Below are 21,260 nucleotides of genomic sequence, written 5' to 3' on the forward strand. Positions count from 1 at the left end.
GTGAGCTGGTGGAGCAGGAAATGTGGAAGAAATCTCTTCCAGCCTCAACCAGTCTGTGATTCTGTGTATGGTTCCTGTCACAGCTCCCCATTTACCCCCCAAAGGGCCTGAGATTAATTCAGCCCACAGCTTGTTATTTCTTATTTTATTTATAATATAAAAAATGTTCAAGTGTTAAACAGTCAAGAGTTCTGACATTCAGACAATCCAGAGCAAACTTTGACAATCATCTTATGACAAATTAGCAGAGTTTTCTATCTGACCCCATCATGGGTGAGGAATAGAGGGTTTAGTTACTTTATTGCTAAAAGTTAAATGAAATAATACACTGTCAATTGTTGTATTATCTTCTCAGTCACAGCTTCACCATGCATCCAATCTACAGTATCTGAAATGCAAAGGACATGCAGAAGTAAAAATATAAAAAGAAAAAAGTCAGGCTACAATGTAAACAGGTTTGCTGCAGAGAACTGAGGAGAGGGGGGCACTTCCACGGGGGATGCTCTGCCGCCTGGACACGCAGGACTGTCTCTTTGCGCCACAGAGCCGATGGCCAGAGCTGCTCCGAGTTTGGGGACGCGACGTCCGTCATCGATGGCGGGACGTGACGGTAACAACTGTCCTTACAGCACGTGGCACGGCCGTACGGGAGAACCCGCTCGCTGGGCCGCCCCGCGCACGGCCCTGCCCGGCCAAGGCAGCGGCCACGAGCGGAGCCCGAAGCACTCACGGTCCTACCGACCCCGGGGCCAGCACGGCCGGCGACCGCCTGGCTCCGTGTCCAGGGTGACACGCGGCCTTCTGTGCCATGGGCCCACCCTGTGGGTGTCCCCCGGCACCCTGGCCAAGGGTGTCACGCAGGACACCACAGCTCCGGCCACGGCCAACGCCGCACGGCGGCTGCACCGCTCAGCCGAGGGGACGCCGCGGCCAGCACGGCGCCGGGGCGGCCACGAGGCCTCGGGCACCGCGGCTGAACGGGGCTGGCTCAGCGACCCGATTCAAGGGTACATGACGGGTGTGATCCACCATGGGCACAGGGCTGTGTGCCTGGCCTCACTACAAACCTGTGCCAACCCCACTCCAGACCCACCAGTGAGATGGCCAAAGGTTGAGAGCTATATTGTAAGGGCTGCTGCTGCTGCGCAATTTCATTTTCTCTTCCTACCTGTGTCGCAAAAGAAATGTTATTTCTGCATTTCAGCACAGTGCTGTTGGGTTTCTTTTTCTCCTGATTTAAGCAAAAATACAAGTAGTTTACAGGGCAGGACAGATCCTCGTTAGACATGATAATGGAAATGCTCCCACTCATGTCCTTAATGTGTGTTTAAACAATACTTTAAAGAATAAGATCATTAATAGCAGGGTACGGGGCAAAGTGGCAAGGCTGTTTTCTTCCAACAGAAGAGCGCCCTTGTGACAGGTTGTCTCCCAAACAAAAATCTATGACCTTAAAAATGCTACTGAAACAGAATCCTCGGCATGAATCCCAGCACTAGCATACAGCAAAAGGCACCACGATAGTTTTGTTTTCTATTTTTAAGTAGTCAAAAATTGGCCCACTTTTTTTTTTAACTTTATTGTTTGTTTTCTTTTCTTCTTCTTTTTTTTTTTTAGTTTTTTTACTTTTTTTTTTCTCGGAAGCTGTAAATCAAGACATTACATATAAATAGAGATTCCCTATAAAAAAGTCATTGTCGTTAGCTATTATAAGACAACTTTGCTAAAATGAAAATAAAACATTTTTATTTGTTATATTTTTTGGTTTTTTTCCCTCTTTTATATAAAATAAAAATATTTATTTTTGTTCTGTCTTGTTTTGCGGTTTGTGTGGTTTTGTCGCGCCTCGGCCTCCCTCCTCTCGGCCTCCTCCATGCGGGTCACCCATGCAGGAGCGCGGGAGGTGCCTAGAGAGGGTTGGGGTCCGCTTTGGGCGCCACGTGCGCCAGGCTGCCGCGGCCGCCGTCGCCGTGCGCCACGTGCCCGCGGCACGAGTAGTGAGTCCGGCTGTCGCCCGGCCGGTGCAGCGGCGGCGACTCTGTGTGCGCCGCCTCATTGTTCTGAGTGCTTAGGAACGGGGTGCTCTCGGCCACCAGCTCCTCGTCAGACTCGCTGTAAGAGGCGCTGCTCAAGGAGAAGGAGTCCCGGACGGCTCTGGCTCTGTGAGGGATGTGCCCGTTCAGTTTGGATTTTTTCCACCGCCTGTTGCTGCTGGCTGTTTTCTTTGGCTGCTCTAGCGCTGTGACGTACTCCTGCGTCGTCTCGTACTCGTCGTCCTCTGTGATGCGGAAGGGGCTGGAGGGCAGGCTCCCCATGCTGTCGTTTAGGTAGGTCTTCCTTTGGTAGTAGCTGTCGTACCTCTGCGTGTCCTGGAAGGGGAGCTGGTACCGCCGCAGGAGGGGCTGCTGCTCCTCCACGCGGAAGCTGATGGGGGCCGCCGGCGGCAGGGACACGGCGTGCGCCGAGTTCGGGGAGGTGATCTCGAAGGTGGGCACCTGCGTGGCCATCGAGTAGTGGAAGTCAACAGGCGACAGGCGTGCTGGTGTGGTTAGGGCCGACACGTACCTGGAAAAGCAACACCTCTGGTTGGACACCGAACAACCCCAAAAACCACCAGCTGAGCCCGCGCTTTGCTGGACACCTGGCCCAGGGACCCGTGAGACCTCCAGTGAACCTGCTCCTGGAGGTTCTCCTGGGGAATCAGCTGGAGGAACCTTGCACTGCTGTGCCAAAGGAGGGTGAGCTGCCGGCTTCAATGGGCAGCATGTGCTGAGCATCTCCCAAACTACTTCTCCCAGGGGACTCAGTGCACAATTCCCACCCTGCATTGCTGCAAACCCTGCAGCATCTCCCAGCAGGCTGAGTCATGTCTTCACTGTCTCTCATCTGCCTGACAGCTGCTTTCTGTTCCCTCTGGAGCTGCCAGGCTTGTCTCTGAGGAAGGTCCCTGGAATTCCCTCTTCCTGCTCAGGCCACAGATGGGGAAACCCTGGGGATTGATTTCTCCAATTTAGCAAAAATCTGGTGTCTCAAAAAGCCATCTACCACTTTCATCTACTCTAGTGAAAACATCAGTGTGGTCACTCAGGTCTGGTCTAGCTCCTCTCCAAACAACGATTTCTTCAGCACCATCTCCTTCTAAGGAGCAGATCTTATTTCCTTGTGATATTCCCAGTGGTATCTCTGTCCAATTCCACCTTCTCACTCACTTATCCAGGGTCTTTTTACTCATGTGTTTTGTGATGCATGAGATCTCCATAGGAGCTGGGTCAGTCTTCCTGAATGGACCAGAGACAGGAATTAGAGCAGGAGATGCTGCCTTTCTCCTCTGTCCCATGGACAAGTTCCGCTGCCTTGAAGGGTAACTGCCCAAGAGGGGCCACGTGGCCACCAAGAGTCACTCATGGCTACCTGCAAAGGGCTCGAACAAAGGTGAAGAGGTGCTTCTGGTCCATGAGGAACCAGGCTGGGAAGAGGAGAACTGCTACTGCTGCTGCTGGTATCTCAGCTCTGCAGTTGTGCTCCTTGAAGGTTGGGTCTTACCGAGTCCTGTCCCAAGGCTGTGCCCACATGCAGCACCCTCTCACCTGGACATCCAGGACTGTGCTGAGGACAGACACCTTTTCCCCAAGCACCTGAAGGCCAGACCCTGCTTGGCAGCCCACCAAGCTGCCCAGGGTGTTCTCCCAGCCAGTTTTTTTCTGCCAATTGCTGACTGCAGCCAGGCATATTCTATAGCTGTCATCCCTGTGCTCCAAACCTACATTGCCACCAGGGTGCAGAGCTGGCTGCTGCCCTGACCTGAGTGGCCTCCTGGGGGAATTGGGCTTCCTCTGGTAGGACCAGGGCTGAAGTTTCCCTATTCTACCATGGCACTGCTGCTCTAGGGCTGGCAGAGGCAAACAATTTTGGGCTTGGCACAGAGGCATGGCTTGCCTCTGCTGTGCTGTGTTGGCGCCAAGCAGTGGGCTCTGACCTCTCGCTGTGGGGCGAGTCCCGCAGGGAATCCACCGAGTCGCGGTACTGCGTCGTGGGCCTCCGCTGGTCCTCGATGCAGAAGGTGGCCCCGCGGCGCGCCCGCGCCTCCACGCACGCAGGGCTGTTGCATTTACTGGTTCCCACCGAGGACAGCATTATCCCAGACTGGGAATCTGAAGTCAGGCTCTCTGTTCGCTCCAAGCTCCAGGTGTGGCTTTCGTGTCTGTGGAGCAAAGCCCATGTGGACAGTGAGCAAGGAACCCCCACCCAGCTCTTCTCCAAAGGCAGGCACTGCTCACACTCAGCTCTGCACCTCTGCACTGCTGTCCCCCTTCTCTCTTCCTCATTAGGATACATCTGGCCAGAGAAGCCCAGATTCCCAACCCTACCTTTGATCTGCCTTTCTTTGCTCCTTCTTGGAGATGCCATTAGAGGACAAAGGAAGTAAACCAGTGCAATAGCAGGTATTTATCCCACCACAGAATAAATGCCTGGGAGCAGGATGGGACAGCCTCTGGAGGGAGGCCAGGGCAATTCTGCTTTTTGCTTGCAAAGTGTTCTGGGTGTGGAATAACACATTGGCTTTGCCAAGGCAAGTCAGCCAAGTTCCTTCAAATGTGCCACCTGTACTGCCAAGTGACAGCCCCTTTGGAATTGCTACCAGAGAGGAGCCAGGAGAAGCCACTCAAAAATTAGCAGAGCAAAGTCTACCAAAGATTTTGGCAGGGAAACACTTCCGAGGTGCTAGACAAAGACCATGATGTGCTAAGCAGCTGCAGCCCCACCAGCCCCAGTCTTGGTGCAAAGAGAACATCCCAGAAGGACTCAGTGGGATGCACAGGGACACCTGCACACTGGGGTCCCACCAGTGCCACGGCCACCATGCTGAGACCCACCATTGCAGAAATACATGATCCATGAGAGCAACCTCTCTGAACTCCCAAACCGCACCAGATGGAGCTGTGTGGGTGGAGGATTTTGGGTGGGGGTTTACAGAGGACAGCAGCCCTCATTAAGATTTCCCAAGAACTTGTTAATTATTGATGGCTCCAGGCACATGCTCATTTATAACTTCAAACAGCGTCCTCATTAGAGGCGCTGATGGAGTAAAAGGGAGCCTGATTATGCCAGTAGTTTGCCTCTGGCATGACTTCAAGAAGCACCTGCTCAGTGCACTTGACTCAGGAAAATGAGGTGGCAGGTAGCCAGGACCAGAGGCTACCCAAGGTAGGTTCCTCCCTACAGCTGTCATGAGCTAATGCTGCCCTCCAGACACACCTTTGTGTCTTCAGAAGGTGCCCAGGGATGGCCCAGGCCTTTGAAGTGAGCATGGAAGGCCAGCAAGGTGCAGCTCTGCAGGCACAGGAGCCTCTGTGCACCTGGCTCAAGCTTGCACACACCTTGCCAAGGCTGGGCTGAAGAGTACGAATGCAAAAACCCTGGAGAATGTATCATCCAGCTCATGAAGAGTGGATTTCCCTGGAAAAAAGAATCGTTCCCAGCTGATCAAGTCATTCCTGGCTCCCTCTCTACTTGCTGGAGGTATAGCCAAGGAATCTGGGAAGGAATTCACCTGAAAATCCAAGTTCAACATCTGAAGTTGATCTTGCCCATTGTAACTGAGAGTACTTGCTCAACCCTGAGGAATGCCTGGACCCTAAGGAAACCTGCCTGGAGCCATCTGTGAGCTTCAGCTGAAAGAATTCCTGCATTCCCCGGTAAATGGAGACAACCCCATCAGGCCAATGAAGGATATGAGCCAGCCACATATCAAAGGCAAGTAATCTCCAAGGAAAACCCCTGTGACAGGGGAAGAAGCACAAGAGCTGTCTAAGAGGAGGAACCAGAACATCCAAACTCAAAACAGCACAGGACTTGCTTTAGAGCATTTGAAAGACTTTTTTGGACATCATAAAAATAGAGGGGTCCACCTGCCATTTAAATGTTCTCAGAAACCTTGAGAAGATTCAGGTTCCAAGCTGTGGTACTCTTCCCCCAGTGGTTATTTTGAAATGAAAATAAAAAATATGTCTCATCCTGATGTTACAAAGCATTATTAGTACTTTCCTCCTAGACCAAGTTTTCTAAAAAGCTTCAGAATGATTTTCAGTGAAAGAGGAGCCACCACCTGAGGTGGAGGCTGATAAATTGCACAGGAGCATTTTCTTTCTGATCAAAACCTGTGACTTCCAAGTCAGACCTTGACTCTGAGGAAGCAATCAAAACATTTGGTGGTATGTTGTGTACTTTGTCCCCCACAAGGCAAATACATTCTAAATATGAAACACATAACCTGTGTGTGCTTAAGGAAGTGTTTCAGATGTCCAGTGTGGCTGCAAACACAACCTGCAAAACCTTTCCTACACACGTCCTCCTGTTTGGGTCTGTGCAAAGCATGGAAGCACAGATTCATTTCCTCCTGTTTTCCAGCTATGTCAGTGCTACTGGATCCTGCTGGCATCTCCCTGCAGGCCAAGGAACACACTTTTCCATACCTCTCACTAACCAGCTGTGCTTGCAGAGTCCTGCAGTGTAGACATGGCTTGTATGCCACTACAGACCCAAATGTCAAGTGAAAACAGAAAGGGAGGTGAAAGGAAAATCTTAGAATCTCACAGCATCCTATGGCAAATAGCAGGCAAAGGTCCAGAGAAAATGGTATACATCACCTCTGGCTGGACGTTGGAGTGGCTGTGGAGCAGTGATGGGATGGGGAGCAGGAGTGACTTCCTGAAAAGGTTGTCTCTGTTTCCCTTCGGATCACGTGCTCAGTGGCAGAAACATTCTTAGAAATATACTGCAAAATAAGAAGAATCACACAGATCAGTCACCAGTCTGTGAATGCTACCAAAGAAAAATTTAGCTGGCCTGATTATTTCTGGTGAAATCAGGTGAGGACTGAGGGAACCCACAGGAAGCGCTGCAACCCACAGGAAGGGACAAGGAGGGTGGAGGCTTTTCTCTGCCCCTTCACTTTGGATACTGGGAAAGGGCTGTGGCACAGGGATTGCAGAAGGGTTTGGAGATCCAAGAGATTCCCCAGAGGACAGTGGTACCATGTGTTGCTACTGAGCAGAGACACATCTCTGCCCACAGCTGGTTACACCCGACTGAGTGCCAGCAAAAAGAGAACAACATGAAATCTGTCAGAGATTTGAGTCCTACAGAAACTCCAGATGTGATCCAAATATTTATGCTGAGATATTCCTTCATCTAACAACCAGCCTGCTTCTCACAGGGGCACTAAGGTCTCTGAGAGAATTAATACTATGGGGCCAGAGGCTGTTGTTCTTAGAATTCCCTTTCCCCTTCCTTCATGGTTGGGATCCAACATAGCTAAATTTTAATATCCTAAGGCTGACCCAACAGAGGTTGCAGCTGATTCATTGGACTGATTTCTAACTACTTGTTGTTCAGTTCTGCCTCCTTCCCTTTTTCTGACCCCTTTCAAAGCCTTGGTCTAGCAAGGCACTTAAGCTCATTGATGGCCCTTGAGTTCACTGGGGTTGATGGGAATCTCGTACGATTAAAGACATGAGAGTGGCTGAACTTCCCTCTGGATCTTGTCCTAGAGAGACTCAGATGGTTCTCATTGGTGTGACAGTGGTATCCCACCAGGACAGAAGCCCTGGCATGGGCAGGTGGGCTAATGGACAGCTGACCACATCACCATGACATGTTTCACCACAGTGACTCCGGTCACTGCTGTGCTGATCCCATTTGTCATCCCACAAAGTGGGACTTGACAGCATAGCATAATAAACAGGAAACATTGGGAACAGCTCTCCTAGTGGAAATCAGGGTCACACTTGATTAATCAAAACAAGCCTATCCCAAATGCCTGAATCTCATCCTGTACTTCAAAGCAAAATCACATTTCCATTCAGATGTTGGTTTTGGAAATGTTTCTATGCAAGATCTTTCTTTTTGCTCGAGTTTGTTTGTGCTTTGCTCCTCAAACATAAGCACACAGGTGTGTAAGGATACACATCCACGTCAAACCCCTGGTGGAAAACAGCCCCTCGGGAGCATGCAGGGAGATGGAGGCAAAGGTCTTACATCAGCCATTTGGATTTCCTCAGGATCCAAACGTGGATGGCTTGGCCCGTTTGCAAGGCTCCGGTTTTGATGAGCAGGACACATGTTCTGCCGCAAGTGGTTATGCATTTGTTTTCTTTGTTTCCTTTAGAACAGAAAAAAATCTTTTAGGAACACTTCTCTCATGGGGATTTGTGCCCCCAGAGATGAAAGAGAAGGCAAGTCTTCAACATGTGAATATTACAAGGGTATTTGCAGTAAGTTGCAAACAACACAAAACAAGGCATTCAACACTTAACACCTCCTACTGCTTTTCCAAAGAAAATGTCAACTTTTCTTCTCATGGACAATTTTGGAAGCTGGGTCCAATGTCCTCTTTTCAAGGCAAGGCCCAGCACAATGTAGCAGAGCCACCTGGCAGTAGTGGAGAAAACTGGGGAGATTGAAAAGGGGAAGTGAGTCCTGGCTCAGCCTTGGTGACAAAGCACTTGACATGTCCTGCCTGAAGGACAAAGCCTACCCATGCCCAGGGTGAGATATCTGCTGCACAAGACCCACTGAGTTACAGGGGCACTCTGAACTGAGGTGCAGGCTGACTAGAGAGAAAAGTGCTGTCCAGGCTGACCGTAAAAGAGGTTCCCAATTCTCCTGTTCCATTAGGATTGCTCTGGAAGTCCCTGCAATGTACAAAGCCGAGCCCACAGCTCCTGCACAACAGCCCAGTGTGCTTCTGCTGGCAGAAGCTGAGCTGCTGGCTTGGAGGCCAGCTGTGCCCTGTAACACAGCATCACCTGGCTGGGCAAAATGATGTTCCAGGGGACAAGCAAATGGTGCCAGGAAAATATCCTATTCAGACACGGTCTGGTAGACAGCTTCACTCTCCTCCTGCATGAGACTTTCCTGGGAGTACCACAGCACATAATCTCCTAAAATTAGCATTTGGGTGAAAAGCATGGATGTGTGGAACATGAACACTGCCACTCACTAACCTGTAGCCAGTTCTTGCCTGTGAGCCCCCCATACTCACTTGGTTTTACAGTAAGCTACCACACAGACGATGCCCACCACAAGCAAGGCAACACAGATTCCCGTGATGGTTAAAACCCTCTTCTGGTAGAGCTCCTCTGCTTCTGCAAATGGAGAGAAAGGAACCAGTTACCAATGGGCTCCAGCACCTGGGCTGCTCTGGCTGCACAGGAACCAGCTCTGCATGGGGGTGAGACAGAGGACAGGGCTCAGGCAGACCTCCTACCAATCCACTGCCTGCCTAATGGCTGCCCCAGACCTGAGCCCAGCTGGCCCAACATTCCTCACCCCTCAAAAGACTCTTTTTGTCTCCCTGTGCCTTTGCCCTCTCTCACTGGGTAGCTCACCCCTTCTTCACTCACACTTCTCACCTTCCCTTCCTTTCCCACAGTGACTAATCTCACCAAGCCCCACGACTCTCCTCTCCCTTCCAGCAGATCCCCCCTTTCTGGTGCCCTGATCAGGTAGCACAGGAGCCCTGGGGCATGCCCTACTCCCGGAGCACACTGCCCTGTGATCCCTGACCCCAGGCTCTGCTCTGCCCGCCTCAGGATGCCTCTGCCTCCAGCAACCACATGCCCTGGGGCAGGGTGGTGTGGGAGGACCACAACAGGCTCCAAAGCATGTAGGCACTGAAAGGGACATCCTGGAACAGTCAAAAAGCAGCATGAGGATGGAAAAGTGACAGTGTGTCAGGCAAAGAAAAGGGAGTGGAGTGATTAAAATACAGGAACCAGTTATGGATTTTAAATGAAACCCTAGGAGGCAATTCATACCATTGCATCAGGTAGCTCAGAGGCACACACAACATGTAAGCAGCTTGCTGCTGCCTCTCTCAAATACCACCAAGTATCACGGGCTACCTTTCAAACCAGAAGAGCCAGTCACTTGCACCAAAACCCAGACCAGGCTGGAAGTGAGGTGATTCATTCTCATCCACCAAAGCTCCCAGGAAATGTTTGGATCTCGTTTGCACTGCACCTAGGCAGCAACGCCATGGCAAGGACACCTCTTCCTCCATGGCTACACCAGATGTGACATCCAGCAACCTCTGCCAAGAGCAGCAGAGGCACTTTGGGTTCTCCAGCTGGATGACTGAGAGAAGGATTCAGTGCAGAGCTGCCATGAGGGTTTCAGCTCAGCAGCTATGAGCAAAGTCCTCATGCCCTCACACTATGTGTTAAAGTTTTTGGGGTTTGGGCCTTCTTTAATAGTGCCTTGTTTAATGCTCATTGAATGATTTTTTCTCCATCTAGATTAGCAATAAAATTCATGCCATGGCTGATGTGCTCAGTGTGCTTCCCCACACCACTCAAAATACCTTGAACAGACTGTGTGATACCCCCTGTGCCACCAAACACTCAAATACAAAACCAGAAGAGAAACAGGTCTGGTCCCAGAAACCCCTGGCACTAGATTTTAGCAAAAAAAATAAGTGAATGGGAAGCAATGAAACATTCCAGTCAACTGGATACTTAGAACAATTTCAGCTTGCCATTCTAGGTTGAAAAAAGCATTTTTGGAGAAAAAAAATCAGTGCTAGGAAAAATGGTTATCTCCTTCTAACTCTCAAAATGGGAATGGAGAAAGGTCTGGTAAACAAGGACTGGCAAGAAAGACAATCCTGGCATGAAGATGCAAAATATAAAACAAAGCCTTCTTGCAGGTTTTTTTTTCCCTACAAGGAGCCAGGTGGAGCTGGAGTGGGGAAGAACCTGCTATGGGGTGAAACTCCTCCTTCAATGACATGTTTCTTTGGTACAGATGCCTTATTCCAGGCGTCAGCAACCATGGCAGACACGTTTTCTTGCTCTTGCACATCTTTGGGACCTGGATTACAGCTGTACAGGTCTCTTTCAGACAGGAGTTTCAGAGATTTCATACAAATTAGGAAAACTAGCTGGGATCATATCCTGGTTATGTGGATGGCACTGGGAAAGAATTTTGCTACTGCTCAGCAAACACTGCTTTAACACAGAAAAAAAAAAAAAAAAAAGGCTGTGAGGAAGGTAAGTTTTCAGCAAAAATCCTTCAATAGCAATGCTTTTTGCTACAAAGACTTTTTTCCCTAAGCAGAAATAATTCAATTTGAATCATGGAGGAGGAAGAAAGAGCAAAGACATTAAAACTATGGGGGAGGGTTTTGTTTGCTTTTTTTTTTGTTGTTGTTGTTTGTTTGAGTTATTATTGTCTGAGGGTTTGTTATTTGGCTGGGGTTTTTTATCTATAACAGAACAAAATTCTTTGGCCAGGGCTCAAACCCCAACCTTTTTTCTGGTGGTCATGCCAGTATGGGACCCTGACTCTGGCATGTCTGACTGTCCTGAACCTTCACCTGAATTGCAGGGGAATGTTTCAGTTCATCAGAAATGCAGATTTGGCCTCTCTGTCTCGAGCTGACAGCTCTGCTAGACAAAGCAATGACGTGTGAGGCTGTGCATCACTGCTGCAAACTAAATAGTGAATGATCTGCTGATAGTGATCAAGCTTGGCTCCCAACATCTCATTAAATCTGATGCTCAATAACAGTATCTTCACTTTGTGTGACCAGAGACACTGCTACTGAGAATTTTTTCCCTCTTCAACAGAAGGAGGGAGTGGCCCAAGCAACACCTCAGATGAGGCTGAGCAAAGCTTTGTATGTTTTTAATTTTTTGAATAGCTTATTTGCAGAACCTAATCCTCCAATTTTTAGGCACTTTTCAAATAGCACGAAGGCAAAATTGAAAGAAAATCCCACAGTTTTAATCAGAAACCCTGAGACAAGACATACTGAAGGACCATTTCCACTAATCACTTGGGGCAAAACCATCTCAACACCACCAGCAAGGAAATGAGAGCGTGCACGCTGCAACTTTGTACTTGAGCAGGTAAGATCCCAGAGCAGGTCCATTTGTGTCTCTGTGCTCTACAAACACATCTTCATCAGCAGCACGGTCACTTTTACAGCAGCAAACACCAAGAACAAACCGTGTGGTGCCACACAATGCCAACAGAGCCACAGGCCAGCCATGGTGCACAGCAAGGCATGACAGTGACAGACGAATGACAGAGGAGAGACGGCTGCAGACTGGGAACAGGATGTGTGTGCTTCTGTGATGACATTGAGGATGGATGAGGAACAGGACAAAAGGTCAACAAAAAAGGGATGTCAAAAATCCTCGATTTTAAGGTTTGTCCAAGTGTATTAGCATTAGCAGCACCACTTTCTCTGAAGCACCCTGACTACAAAATTCACACATTTTCTGCTCTGGGGGATCACGCCTGCAAAAACTAGAGGAGATTTCTTCAGCCTCAGTTAGGGAATGTCCCTCCACCTCAAGAACCTCAGAAGGCAATTTAGGATGCACAAGTGGAAGACTGGTGAATCCTAAAGGTCCTCACACCTCTAGCAAAGGGAATTGAAGCATCTTCATGTGAAGGTCTGCTCTGGGTGACACTGCCAGGCCAATGCTTTTAGGTTAAGTGATCAATCATGGAATCATGACAGAATCCTTGAATGGTTTGGGTTGGAAGGAACCTTAAAGCTCATCTTGTTCCAACCCCTTGCCATAGGCAGGGGCACCTTCCACTATCCCAGGCTGTCCAACCCCTCTGCTCCCTCCTGACCAGCCCTCCCTGCTCCTGGCTTGCACACTCCAGGGAAAACCTGCCTCATGGATTTGATTTCCCAGCTGCTTATTCAAGGGATAACTTGATATATATCTAAAACCAGACTGAGGAGAATGGAAAGAAAATAATATGATTATGAGGAACTGGGCAGGAGCAGGTAAATGCCCAAAGGGGATATTTTTAAAAGCATTTAACTTATTGCAGTGTTTTCCCAAGCTTGCCACTGGGGTGCTCAACATTACACCCTCCACTCTCATGGGCAACTACTGGCTTCCCTGGGATAATTTTCTAGACTAACTTGTCTCATGCCATTTTTCTTGGCACAATTTCATCCTCCTCAAGGAGAAAAACAAAGCTGCTAAAGTCTGGGAGGGGGAATGGCAAAGCTCATCCTGACTCTTTGCAGGATCTGGTGGAGGTTAGTGTGTCTGGGATGGCAATTTCTGCAACAGTTCTGATATTTCTAGAACTTGTCTTCCAGTTCCTGGAATGTCTGCCTGTTCCCAAGCAGTGCCTGCTGGCAACCTTTTGGATGGACACAAGACCCCAGGTTTTCAGTTAAATACACAAAAGCATGTTGAATGGAGATGAGTGGCAATTGTAACATCCCAGTCATGCCACACACACCACGCTGCTGCTTGGAACAAAGAAAAAAGTGCTGCTAAAAATACACCTGCATTTTCATAGGTTTGCATTTAAAATTTGTGATTTGCTTTGTTTTGGTTTTGGTTGTTGTTTTGTTTGATGGTTTTTGGGTTTTTTTTCCAATCCAAACATCCATCTTGGTGCCAGGGAAGAGAACAGAACAGCTGATTTTTTAATCATCCCATTAAAGCCATAAATATAATGTTGGAAGCTCTTAATGGCTTCTGATTAATAAATGAATGGTTGTTCCATACCCTTTAATTCAAATCCAAGATGCTCTGCCAATGCAGAAAGAAGACAAGGAAGAGAAAGAGAAAAAGAAAAACAGGTCTGTCAGAGAACTCTAAAATACAAACACACACACTGCAGTTACAGCAGGTTAGCTTTTGGTAGGCTCAGCAGCACTCACACAGAGACACTGTACACTTCAGAGCATTTCAAACCCCCACCACAACTCACATGTTATGCAAAGAAAGACCCAAACAAATTGCAGTGGAAGTTAATTATGAATTCTTTCAGTTAATTATGAATTCTTTCGAGATGAGCCATGTTTGTTAGTACCTGATATGGAATTCACTGTTTAGGCAGGGGGAAAAAAAAAAATAGGAAAGGTACACTTGTTCTGAAACAACTCCTGACAGGTCAAAACACATAGAGACTGCATGAGCCTGGTAAAAACCATTCATTCCCTTTCCACAGGGCAAATCTGCCCTGGCTGCTCTCCCACGCCCCGCTGAGCCTGGGGCTGTGCTCCAGGGAGGAGTGCTGGGCACAGGGCTGGGAGGGCTCCTGCGGGGGCCTGGGGCTCGCCAGCCCCGTGCTGCTGCCCACAGCCTCCCCCAGCCCAGGGGCACAGCAGCCCTGGCAGCGCCAGCCCTCCAAGCCCCTGCCCTGCCAGCCCTGCCCTGCCAACCACGGATGCTGCGAGGGATGAGGTGCCCGGGCAAGGCAATGCATCTCGAAGTGCAAATGGCACAGAAAGCTCCCCTCAAGCCTGTGGCCTTCCAAACTGTGCTCCTGCCGAGGCTCTGCATTGTTTTAGTGAGCTGCAAAAAGTCCAAATCAGAGTATGTGCTTTCAGATTCATATTCAGCACAAGTAAGAGTGCAGTTCATCTTGCAGAGACAGTGTTAAGCACAAGAGTCTATACAATGAATCAACAGTGCAAAACAGGTATCCTGAATTTTAGTCATTTTCCTGGTACAGACATCACCTAAAGACAGCTTTTCTTACATAAACATGAAAGTTCTCCATACTTACCACCGTACACAAAAGTGAGCTCTGCTGCTCCCAATCACCATACACACAAGATTATTTGCAGCTTGGAGATATCCAGATTTATTTACTATATTTTCCATAGGAACTGCTTTTTGCTGCACAGAAATACTGGCTTTCTTTTGCAGTGCTGTTCAAAATTTAGGCGGGGGGAGGAATTAGCACTAATTGTTACGGAACATATAAACACGTGTTCTAAAGCAGGTTCTTCTCTTCAAACCAGTGCTGATGTTTGGGGGGGCTTTTGTAGGGGGAAGTTGGGATTCCTTAAAGTTTTGTATAATTTAAAGGCCACAAAGCCTGGCTGCTCTCTGCTTCACATCTCACATTTGTTTAAAAGGAATGGCAAACTCTACAGAGCATTTCAGAGTAATTTTGTACACTTCTGTACATTTCATGGCAGTGACATGGACATAATGTGGTGGGCAGCAGAGAACTGGACAGAATATATTCATCCTAAACCACCTGGTTATCACATCCAGCCCTGACTTATTCCTAAGTCTTCCCACCATTGTACACACCTGTTTTCCCTGACACTGACAAATGCATGTAGAGATACCTCGTTTCATGCATCCATCTAAGCTGTTGGTCCACCTGCATACACACATTCCTCCCTGTTCCAGGATTTTCTGCAACATCTGCAGCTACAAATGGATGCAATTAAAAATATTTCCATGATTTTTTTGCAAACTCAGAAACTCCTGTGAGAACAGAGGTGGTGGGCAGGACCTGAGGAGCTTGAGCCTTCCCACTGCCCCTCTCATGTCAGAGCTGCTGTTTCTTCTGGCTCCCCAGGCTCAGGGAGCAGAGACAGCCAGCTGGCTGGGAAACCTGGGCCAGTGTCTCATTACCATCACAGGGAAGAATTCCTTGCTAATGTCCAATCTAAACCTGCTCTCTGTCAGTTTGAAGCCATTCCAACTTGTTCTGTCACTCCAAGCCCTCTAAATCTCTCCATATTTCTTGTTGTCCCCTCCAGCTTCAACAGGACAAGGTCCACTGGAAGCAATTTATCCAGGGGCTACCACACAAATAAACTGGAGTGAGACAGCCCTGAGATGGCAGCTGCAGGCTGAGGAAACGAGCACAGCATTTTCCTCATAACCTTCATCATCATCATCCTCCTGCACTGCACACATCCTCCCTGGTCAGGGCAAGCTGAGCACCCTGAACTGCTGTGGCACTCCCCAAACTCCCTGAACTGGGGACGTGAGGGTTTTTTTGGAAAATCTCATTCCGAATGTGCCTCCTGAATCTTTCTGAAAATGCTTTTTCTCAGCATCAGACAAAAGACAAAGTCGTGCATTTACTTCATCTGCAGTGACTCTGTGACTATGATGTATTGTAGTTATTTTAAAAGATGAGCAGACAAAAACATTTAATGTAAAGTACTCCTGTAGGAGTAACACCTCAAGCAAGATGACTCTCACTGCACTGTAGATTTATAGGATGATTAAAAAGGATAAAAGCCTTAGCAAACAGCTGTGAAAACTGTGCCTGTGCTCACTTGGTCTTCAGATTGCCCAAGAACGTCAATAAGATGTTTAGTTACTGCACATTATCCCCACAAAATACGCTCTCTGGGACACAGAGCATGCTCCAAGGCAGGAAACTAAGTGGAGAATTGACATCTGAGGACTAGCAAGATAATAAATTGACGATAATTTTGTGGCTAATCAATTGTGTCGACGAGAGTAGCACTTGCAGGACTCTATTTCTGGCTTTTCCCAGGGCACACAGGGAGCAATGAGAGACAGGGCGTCACGATGGGGACAGAGGACACTGTGCCTGTGTTAAGAGCAGGGTGACACGTGGGATCTCCAGGAACAGGAAGTCTGCAAATATTCCACAAACTCCAGAGCCATTCACCTTCTGCAGTACTGAAGCAATAAAACGAATTTGGTCGGCATCAAGAGTCCAAACACACAGCAACAGAGTATTCAAAATCTGCTGGGGATGAGCACACAGTTAACTTTAGGAGATCCCAAGGGTAACCTGTGCTGTGTCCTGGGGAGAGGGATCACCCTGCCATGCTAAACCACGGACACCCTGCAATTACCCAGCCACACCAAAGCACAGCCATCACCCTGTAATTCAGTGGTCACTGAATGGAAGCTGCAGAATGTCTGTGGAATTTAAAATGCTGCTAAATACTGGTTTGGGGTCAGATGAGTGAGAGGTGGAGGAGGAAGCAGAAATTCAGGTAAAATAAAGAAATAATCTTTCATTTATCATTTTTGTATTGCAGTCACAGCAGGTAGGAAGCCACTGCTGAGTAAGTGAGCTGAACGGAGAAGCTAAAATTCAGATCTAGATCTTCCCAGAAGAGCTTGAAGTGGTACAGTCATCCCTCTGCTCACGAGGACACTCCACCTCAGCACGAGGAGCCAGGTTCCAGAGGCCACCAGAAGGGTCACTCCTACCTGTCAGGGTGGTGGCCAACACACCCCTGCCACAGCCTGGTGAGTTCTGGGGGACAGGGACCATCCCCCAGAACAACAAGAAGCCTCTCACCCAGCAAGGCCACACTGCTCCACAGTGGCTTGCCCAGCAGCACTGGAGCCAGCTCAGGTGCTGCTGTGGGACCAGGCTGAAGACAAAGCTGCTCTCCCAAGTGATGCCTGAAAATCCTACTCTGTGTTTCCAAGCAGACCAATGGGAAGGCTTCAGCTGAGAATTAGAATTCAATTTGCAAAGAAGCCAGGAGTTAAATACGGGGTAAAAATAGAGAATATGCTAGATGACATTGCATATGAATGTCAGCTCTGTTTCAGGGTGTTTACAGGCAGGCTACAGCCTGCAATTTTAATTGGATCACAAAGTAGAAAATGAAAATGTTTCACTAACCAAGATGAATGGTATGACATTTGTCCTCCAGATTGGTGATGATTATTTGTAGAGATGAATAAACAGCAAAGTTGAGATGAAGTTTCAGTTTACACAGGCAGGAGGGAAGAATAAATATAAAACTTTATCCCAATTTTCTAAATTGTTCCATAGATCACAAGTGGAAAGAATCCAAATGTGCAGACTTAGGAAACGTAAATGTTCCTGCTGACCACGTTTAACTTTCAGGATCTCAGCTGCACCAGGACTGATAAAGCTGCCAACATGTTTTACAAAACCTTTACAACCAGCCAGCCCAAAGCCTGGCAAGTTATTAGTAAACCTCCAGGAGGATTTAACGAAGACCTGAAAAGTTGCTTGTAGAAGAGAGAAGACAGAGGTAGATCTTGATCTGATGTAGAATGGGCAGCTGTGACACACAGGTGCCAGCACAACTTTGAAAAAAGTGTTTCTTAGGAGGAAGGATGATTTTGGACATGGTTCTGTCTCCTGTGGAGAGCTGCAAGCCACAGCTGTGCCCGTGGAGCTGGACCCAGGAGGCAGCTCTACACTGGGTGAGCCTCCAGCACCCAGCAAAGCTCTCCAAGAGAATTCCTGACCCTTTTGGATATGGCTGCACTCTTCAGCTAGGTGCACCAGCAGAGAGGAAAATCTGGCTGCAGAAGCTGAATGCTCCATGGATGCCATTGCTGTGGGTTCATTCTGGCTGTGGAGCAAGAGTCTGAGGTGATCCATTCTCAGCAAAGCAGGGACAGAGACCCTGTGGCCTGTGGCTCTGCAGGTACCTGTGCCACAGGAGCACCTGACAGCTGCTCCCACCAGTTTGTCTATGGAGACACAGAGTCAGGGGGACCTTGATGTGAAAAACGTTGTAGCAAGAGGATTTAATGACTCATCAGCCATGGAAATAACTCTCTGTTCTCATCTGCCAGGACATTCCTCAGTTTCATACAGCAAGTGTAGGCAATCAGTGTCCCCTCTGTTCACTGCCATTAATTCCCTGCAGTTTAAATTTCAACTGATTTAAATGTTGCTTTAATGTCCCTCTATAAGGTTTTCTTCTCACAGGTTAGTTAAAGCCTAAACAAAATTATCTCCTAAACTTGATCCATCAGCCTTATGTGTGGACAGAGTCAGGACAGACTGGGGGTTCTCTGAGCTACCCCACTAATACAATTCCTAGTGAGTTTCTGTGCACCAATCTGGTAGAAAATAGCAACAGTGTGAACCTGACATGGGAAAAAAAAAAAAATCCATCTTTAACATTTTCTCTTAATTTTCAAGCAATGGTGTACATATCCAGAAGGGCTGGCAGTAGACACTTGCTCATGTGGTTGGAACAGCAACATAAAGAAATATCTCATGAGCGAAAACCTATCTAAATACACCTCATTTTCATCTTAATGTAGTCTAGCAGGTGTTTTGGGCAATCAGAGAAAAATAAACCTCCAGAGCTACCTGTCAAAGAGACAAAGACAGCCTGAACTCCTGGAGTTCAGGGGAGTTTTTCCTGAGCAAAATGTGAATAAGGGTTTAAACCAGGGAGGTAGGAAGCTGCTCCCAAAAGGAGGACACACAACATCTGGCATGATGCTGGGATGCTTCACCATCTCCATTTGTGGCCCAAATTCAGCAAAATATCTGCCATATCTTTCCAGAACAGCACTTTCAATTTAGCTCACTCCGCAGAGACTCTCACTCAGCCCTGGGATATACTTAATAAAAGTCATTGTCATATTTAATATTCATATTAAAGAATCAGGAGGATCCAATCTAGGCCTGAAAACCTGAAATACCCCAAATGCATTTAAAACAACACCAATATAGGTGTCCTTATTTAAGTATCTGTCAAATGCTGGCAGTGTTCTCAAAACATGAATCAGGACAGAGCTATTTTATTTCCAGTGGAAATGCCTGAACCTCATTTAATCTGTTTCAGCTTTTGACCTGTCAGAACCCATATGGGATGAAGCATTGAGTGAATTATGGAAAATCAGCAACACCTCCTGTGCCCTAATTATTGATCAAAGTAGAAGGTAAGCATTTGCAGGGTCCACACTTGAGTGAAATGCTTTTCCTACTCAAAAAAACAGAAAGTTCAGTGCAAGTTTTTCTTCAGAGCTGCTGCTATCTATATTACCCAACTGTGACCTGAAAGTGAAAACAGCTATAAACATGCATGAATCATCTTCTTATATGAATTTTATCCAAGTTCAGACAGGTAGCCTGGATTGTTAAGCTGTTTTTACCTTACTATGCTGTGGTTAAAGCAAACTTGAGTTAAGGAAATGTACATGTGTCAGTTTTAAAGCTGACATTGTTGCTCTAACACGTGAATAAAATTAAAACAAATCTCAGTCCCATAAAGAGCTGGATTCTGCAAGCTGGGAAAAAAAAAAAAGCATGCTGTTTATTCCTGCCATTAATGCTCTCAAAAGGCGTTTTTTTGACATAAAACTCATTTTCACCCCTGTTTTGGTTTTGTAGCAGGGCACCAATAATGTTTAAGCCCATTGGACACCACCTCATAAAACATGTTACAAATCAGCTCCATGGGGTGAGCATCCCACTGCTGGCTGCAGCCAGGGCCCTGACACCCAGGGCTTCCAAGAGGGAAGGAAACCCTTTAGCATCAGGTGAAAGATCAAAATAGAACATTCTGGGTTGTCATTTTAAAAAGATTGCTTGGATATTGGAGTCTGGGAGAATAAATCAATGGAGGTTTCAACTTCGGAAGCCAATTTGGAACAAAAGGCAATGCAAAAACACTGAGCTGTCCCAAGGGCCCCACAAAGTCCATTTGCATCTTGTCTGTATGCTCCATGCAAGGGAGTCTAATTCCAGCACTTGCCAGCTATTAGCACGTGCTAATGAGGCTCCTGCAATTCCAGTGCAGGATGAGGACGGCAGGATTCCTCACAGAGCAGTGGGAGAGGCGTTCTGGCAATCAAGGAGCCATCCTGAAGAGGCATTTCTCCTCTGGTTACCACTAATTAAAGCCTCTTTTTAGCTCTTTTTAAAAAGCTTCTCTTTAAACCCACCATTTGTGGTGGGTCCAGTCAGCCAGCGTGGAAGCAGGATGGGTTTCAGGGACAGTCAAAGAAGGGTCACAGGGAAGGTCACAGGGAAGGTCACAGGTTTCCTGCACTGTAACTGCACCTCCTCCCAGATCAGTCCTTACCCAGACCAGGATCCCACTGATGCTGGGACACTGACTGAATAGGGACCCAGAAAAATCACCCACCTTGACCATCATGAGCTGGTTATGTCTATAAGCGAGGCCTGTAGGAACTGGAAACTAGAAACTGGGAAGCACTTTGGGGTATTTATACCCAATGAAAGCATTAAAGGATCAGTCACTGTGCTTAAGCTCAATCCCATATGCAAGACTGTTCAACCACCTAGGAGAGACAGGAGCACCTCTGTGTTCAGGAGGGACGTCGTCTGATGCCACTTGGCAGGTTTATCCTGCATGGCAGTGAGGCTGGGAAGCCCAGAGGCAGTGGCAGCCACCAGAGTGACCTCTGTGCCACAGACTGTAAAGAGATTTCATTACAGTCACACCCTGGCTGTGATTTCCTCCTTTGGCTCAAGGAGACTCACACCCCTCTCGCAGGAGTGGTGGGAAGATGCCCAAATCCTGCCCCAAACATCACAGGGAAAATGCCCAAATCTGCTCTGCATGGCACAGGGGAAACGTCCAAATCTGCCCTGCACAGCACAGGGGAAATGCCCAAATTCTGCCCCAAACATCACTGGGGAAATGCCCAAATCTGCTCTGCATGGCACACAGAAAATGTCCAAATCTGCCCTGCACAGCACAGGGGAAATGCCCAAAT

The 21,260-nt window shown here is 47.8% G+C and overlaps 1 protein-coding gene across 2 annotated transcripts in view; it reads right to left on the bottom strand.

The window, feature by feature from the left end:
• Positions 1-889: 889 nt before the first annotated feature.
• The window catches only part of NRG2 (neuregulin 2), a 154,476-nt gene continuing 134,105 nt past the window's right edge, over positions 890-21,260 (bottom strand). The window contains exons 7-12 of one of the 2 annotated variants that reach the window (XM_031506032.2): positions 13,554-13,577; positions 9,044-9,146; positions 8,038-8,161; positions 6,648-6,775; positions 3,977-4,201; positions 890-2,565 (exon numbers count right to left, since the gene is read on the bottom strand). In XM_031506032.2, the coding sequence (XP_031361892.1) occupies positions 1,908-2,565; positions 3,977-4,201; positions 6,648-6,775; positions 8,038-8,161; positions 9,044-9,146; positions 13,554-13,577 (1,262 nt within the window). In that variant the 3' untranslated portion in view covers positions 890-1,907. The remainder of the gene's footprint in view (positions 2,566-3,976; positions 4,202-6,647; positions 6,776-8,037; positions 8,162-9,043; positions 9,147-13,553; positions 13,578-21,260) is intronic. The other variant, XM_021531870.3, reaches the window with a different exon arrangement.

This window comes from Lonchura striata, chromosome 15, assembly GCF_046129695.1.
Source record: "Lonchura striata isolate bLonStr1 chromosome 15, bLonStr1.mat, whole genome shotgun sequence".
Lineage (NCBI taxonomy): Eukaryota > Metazoa > Chordata > Aves > Passeriformes > Estrildidae > Lonchura > Lonchura striata.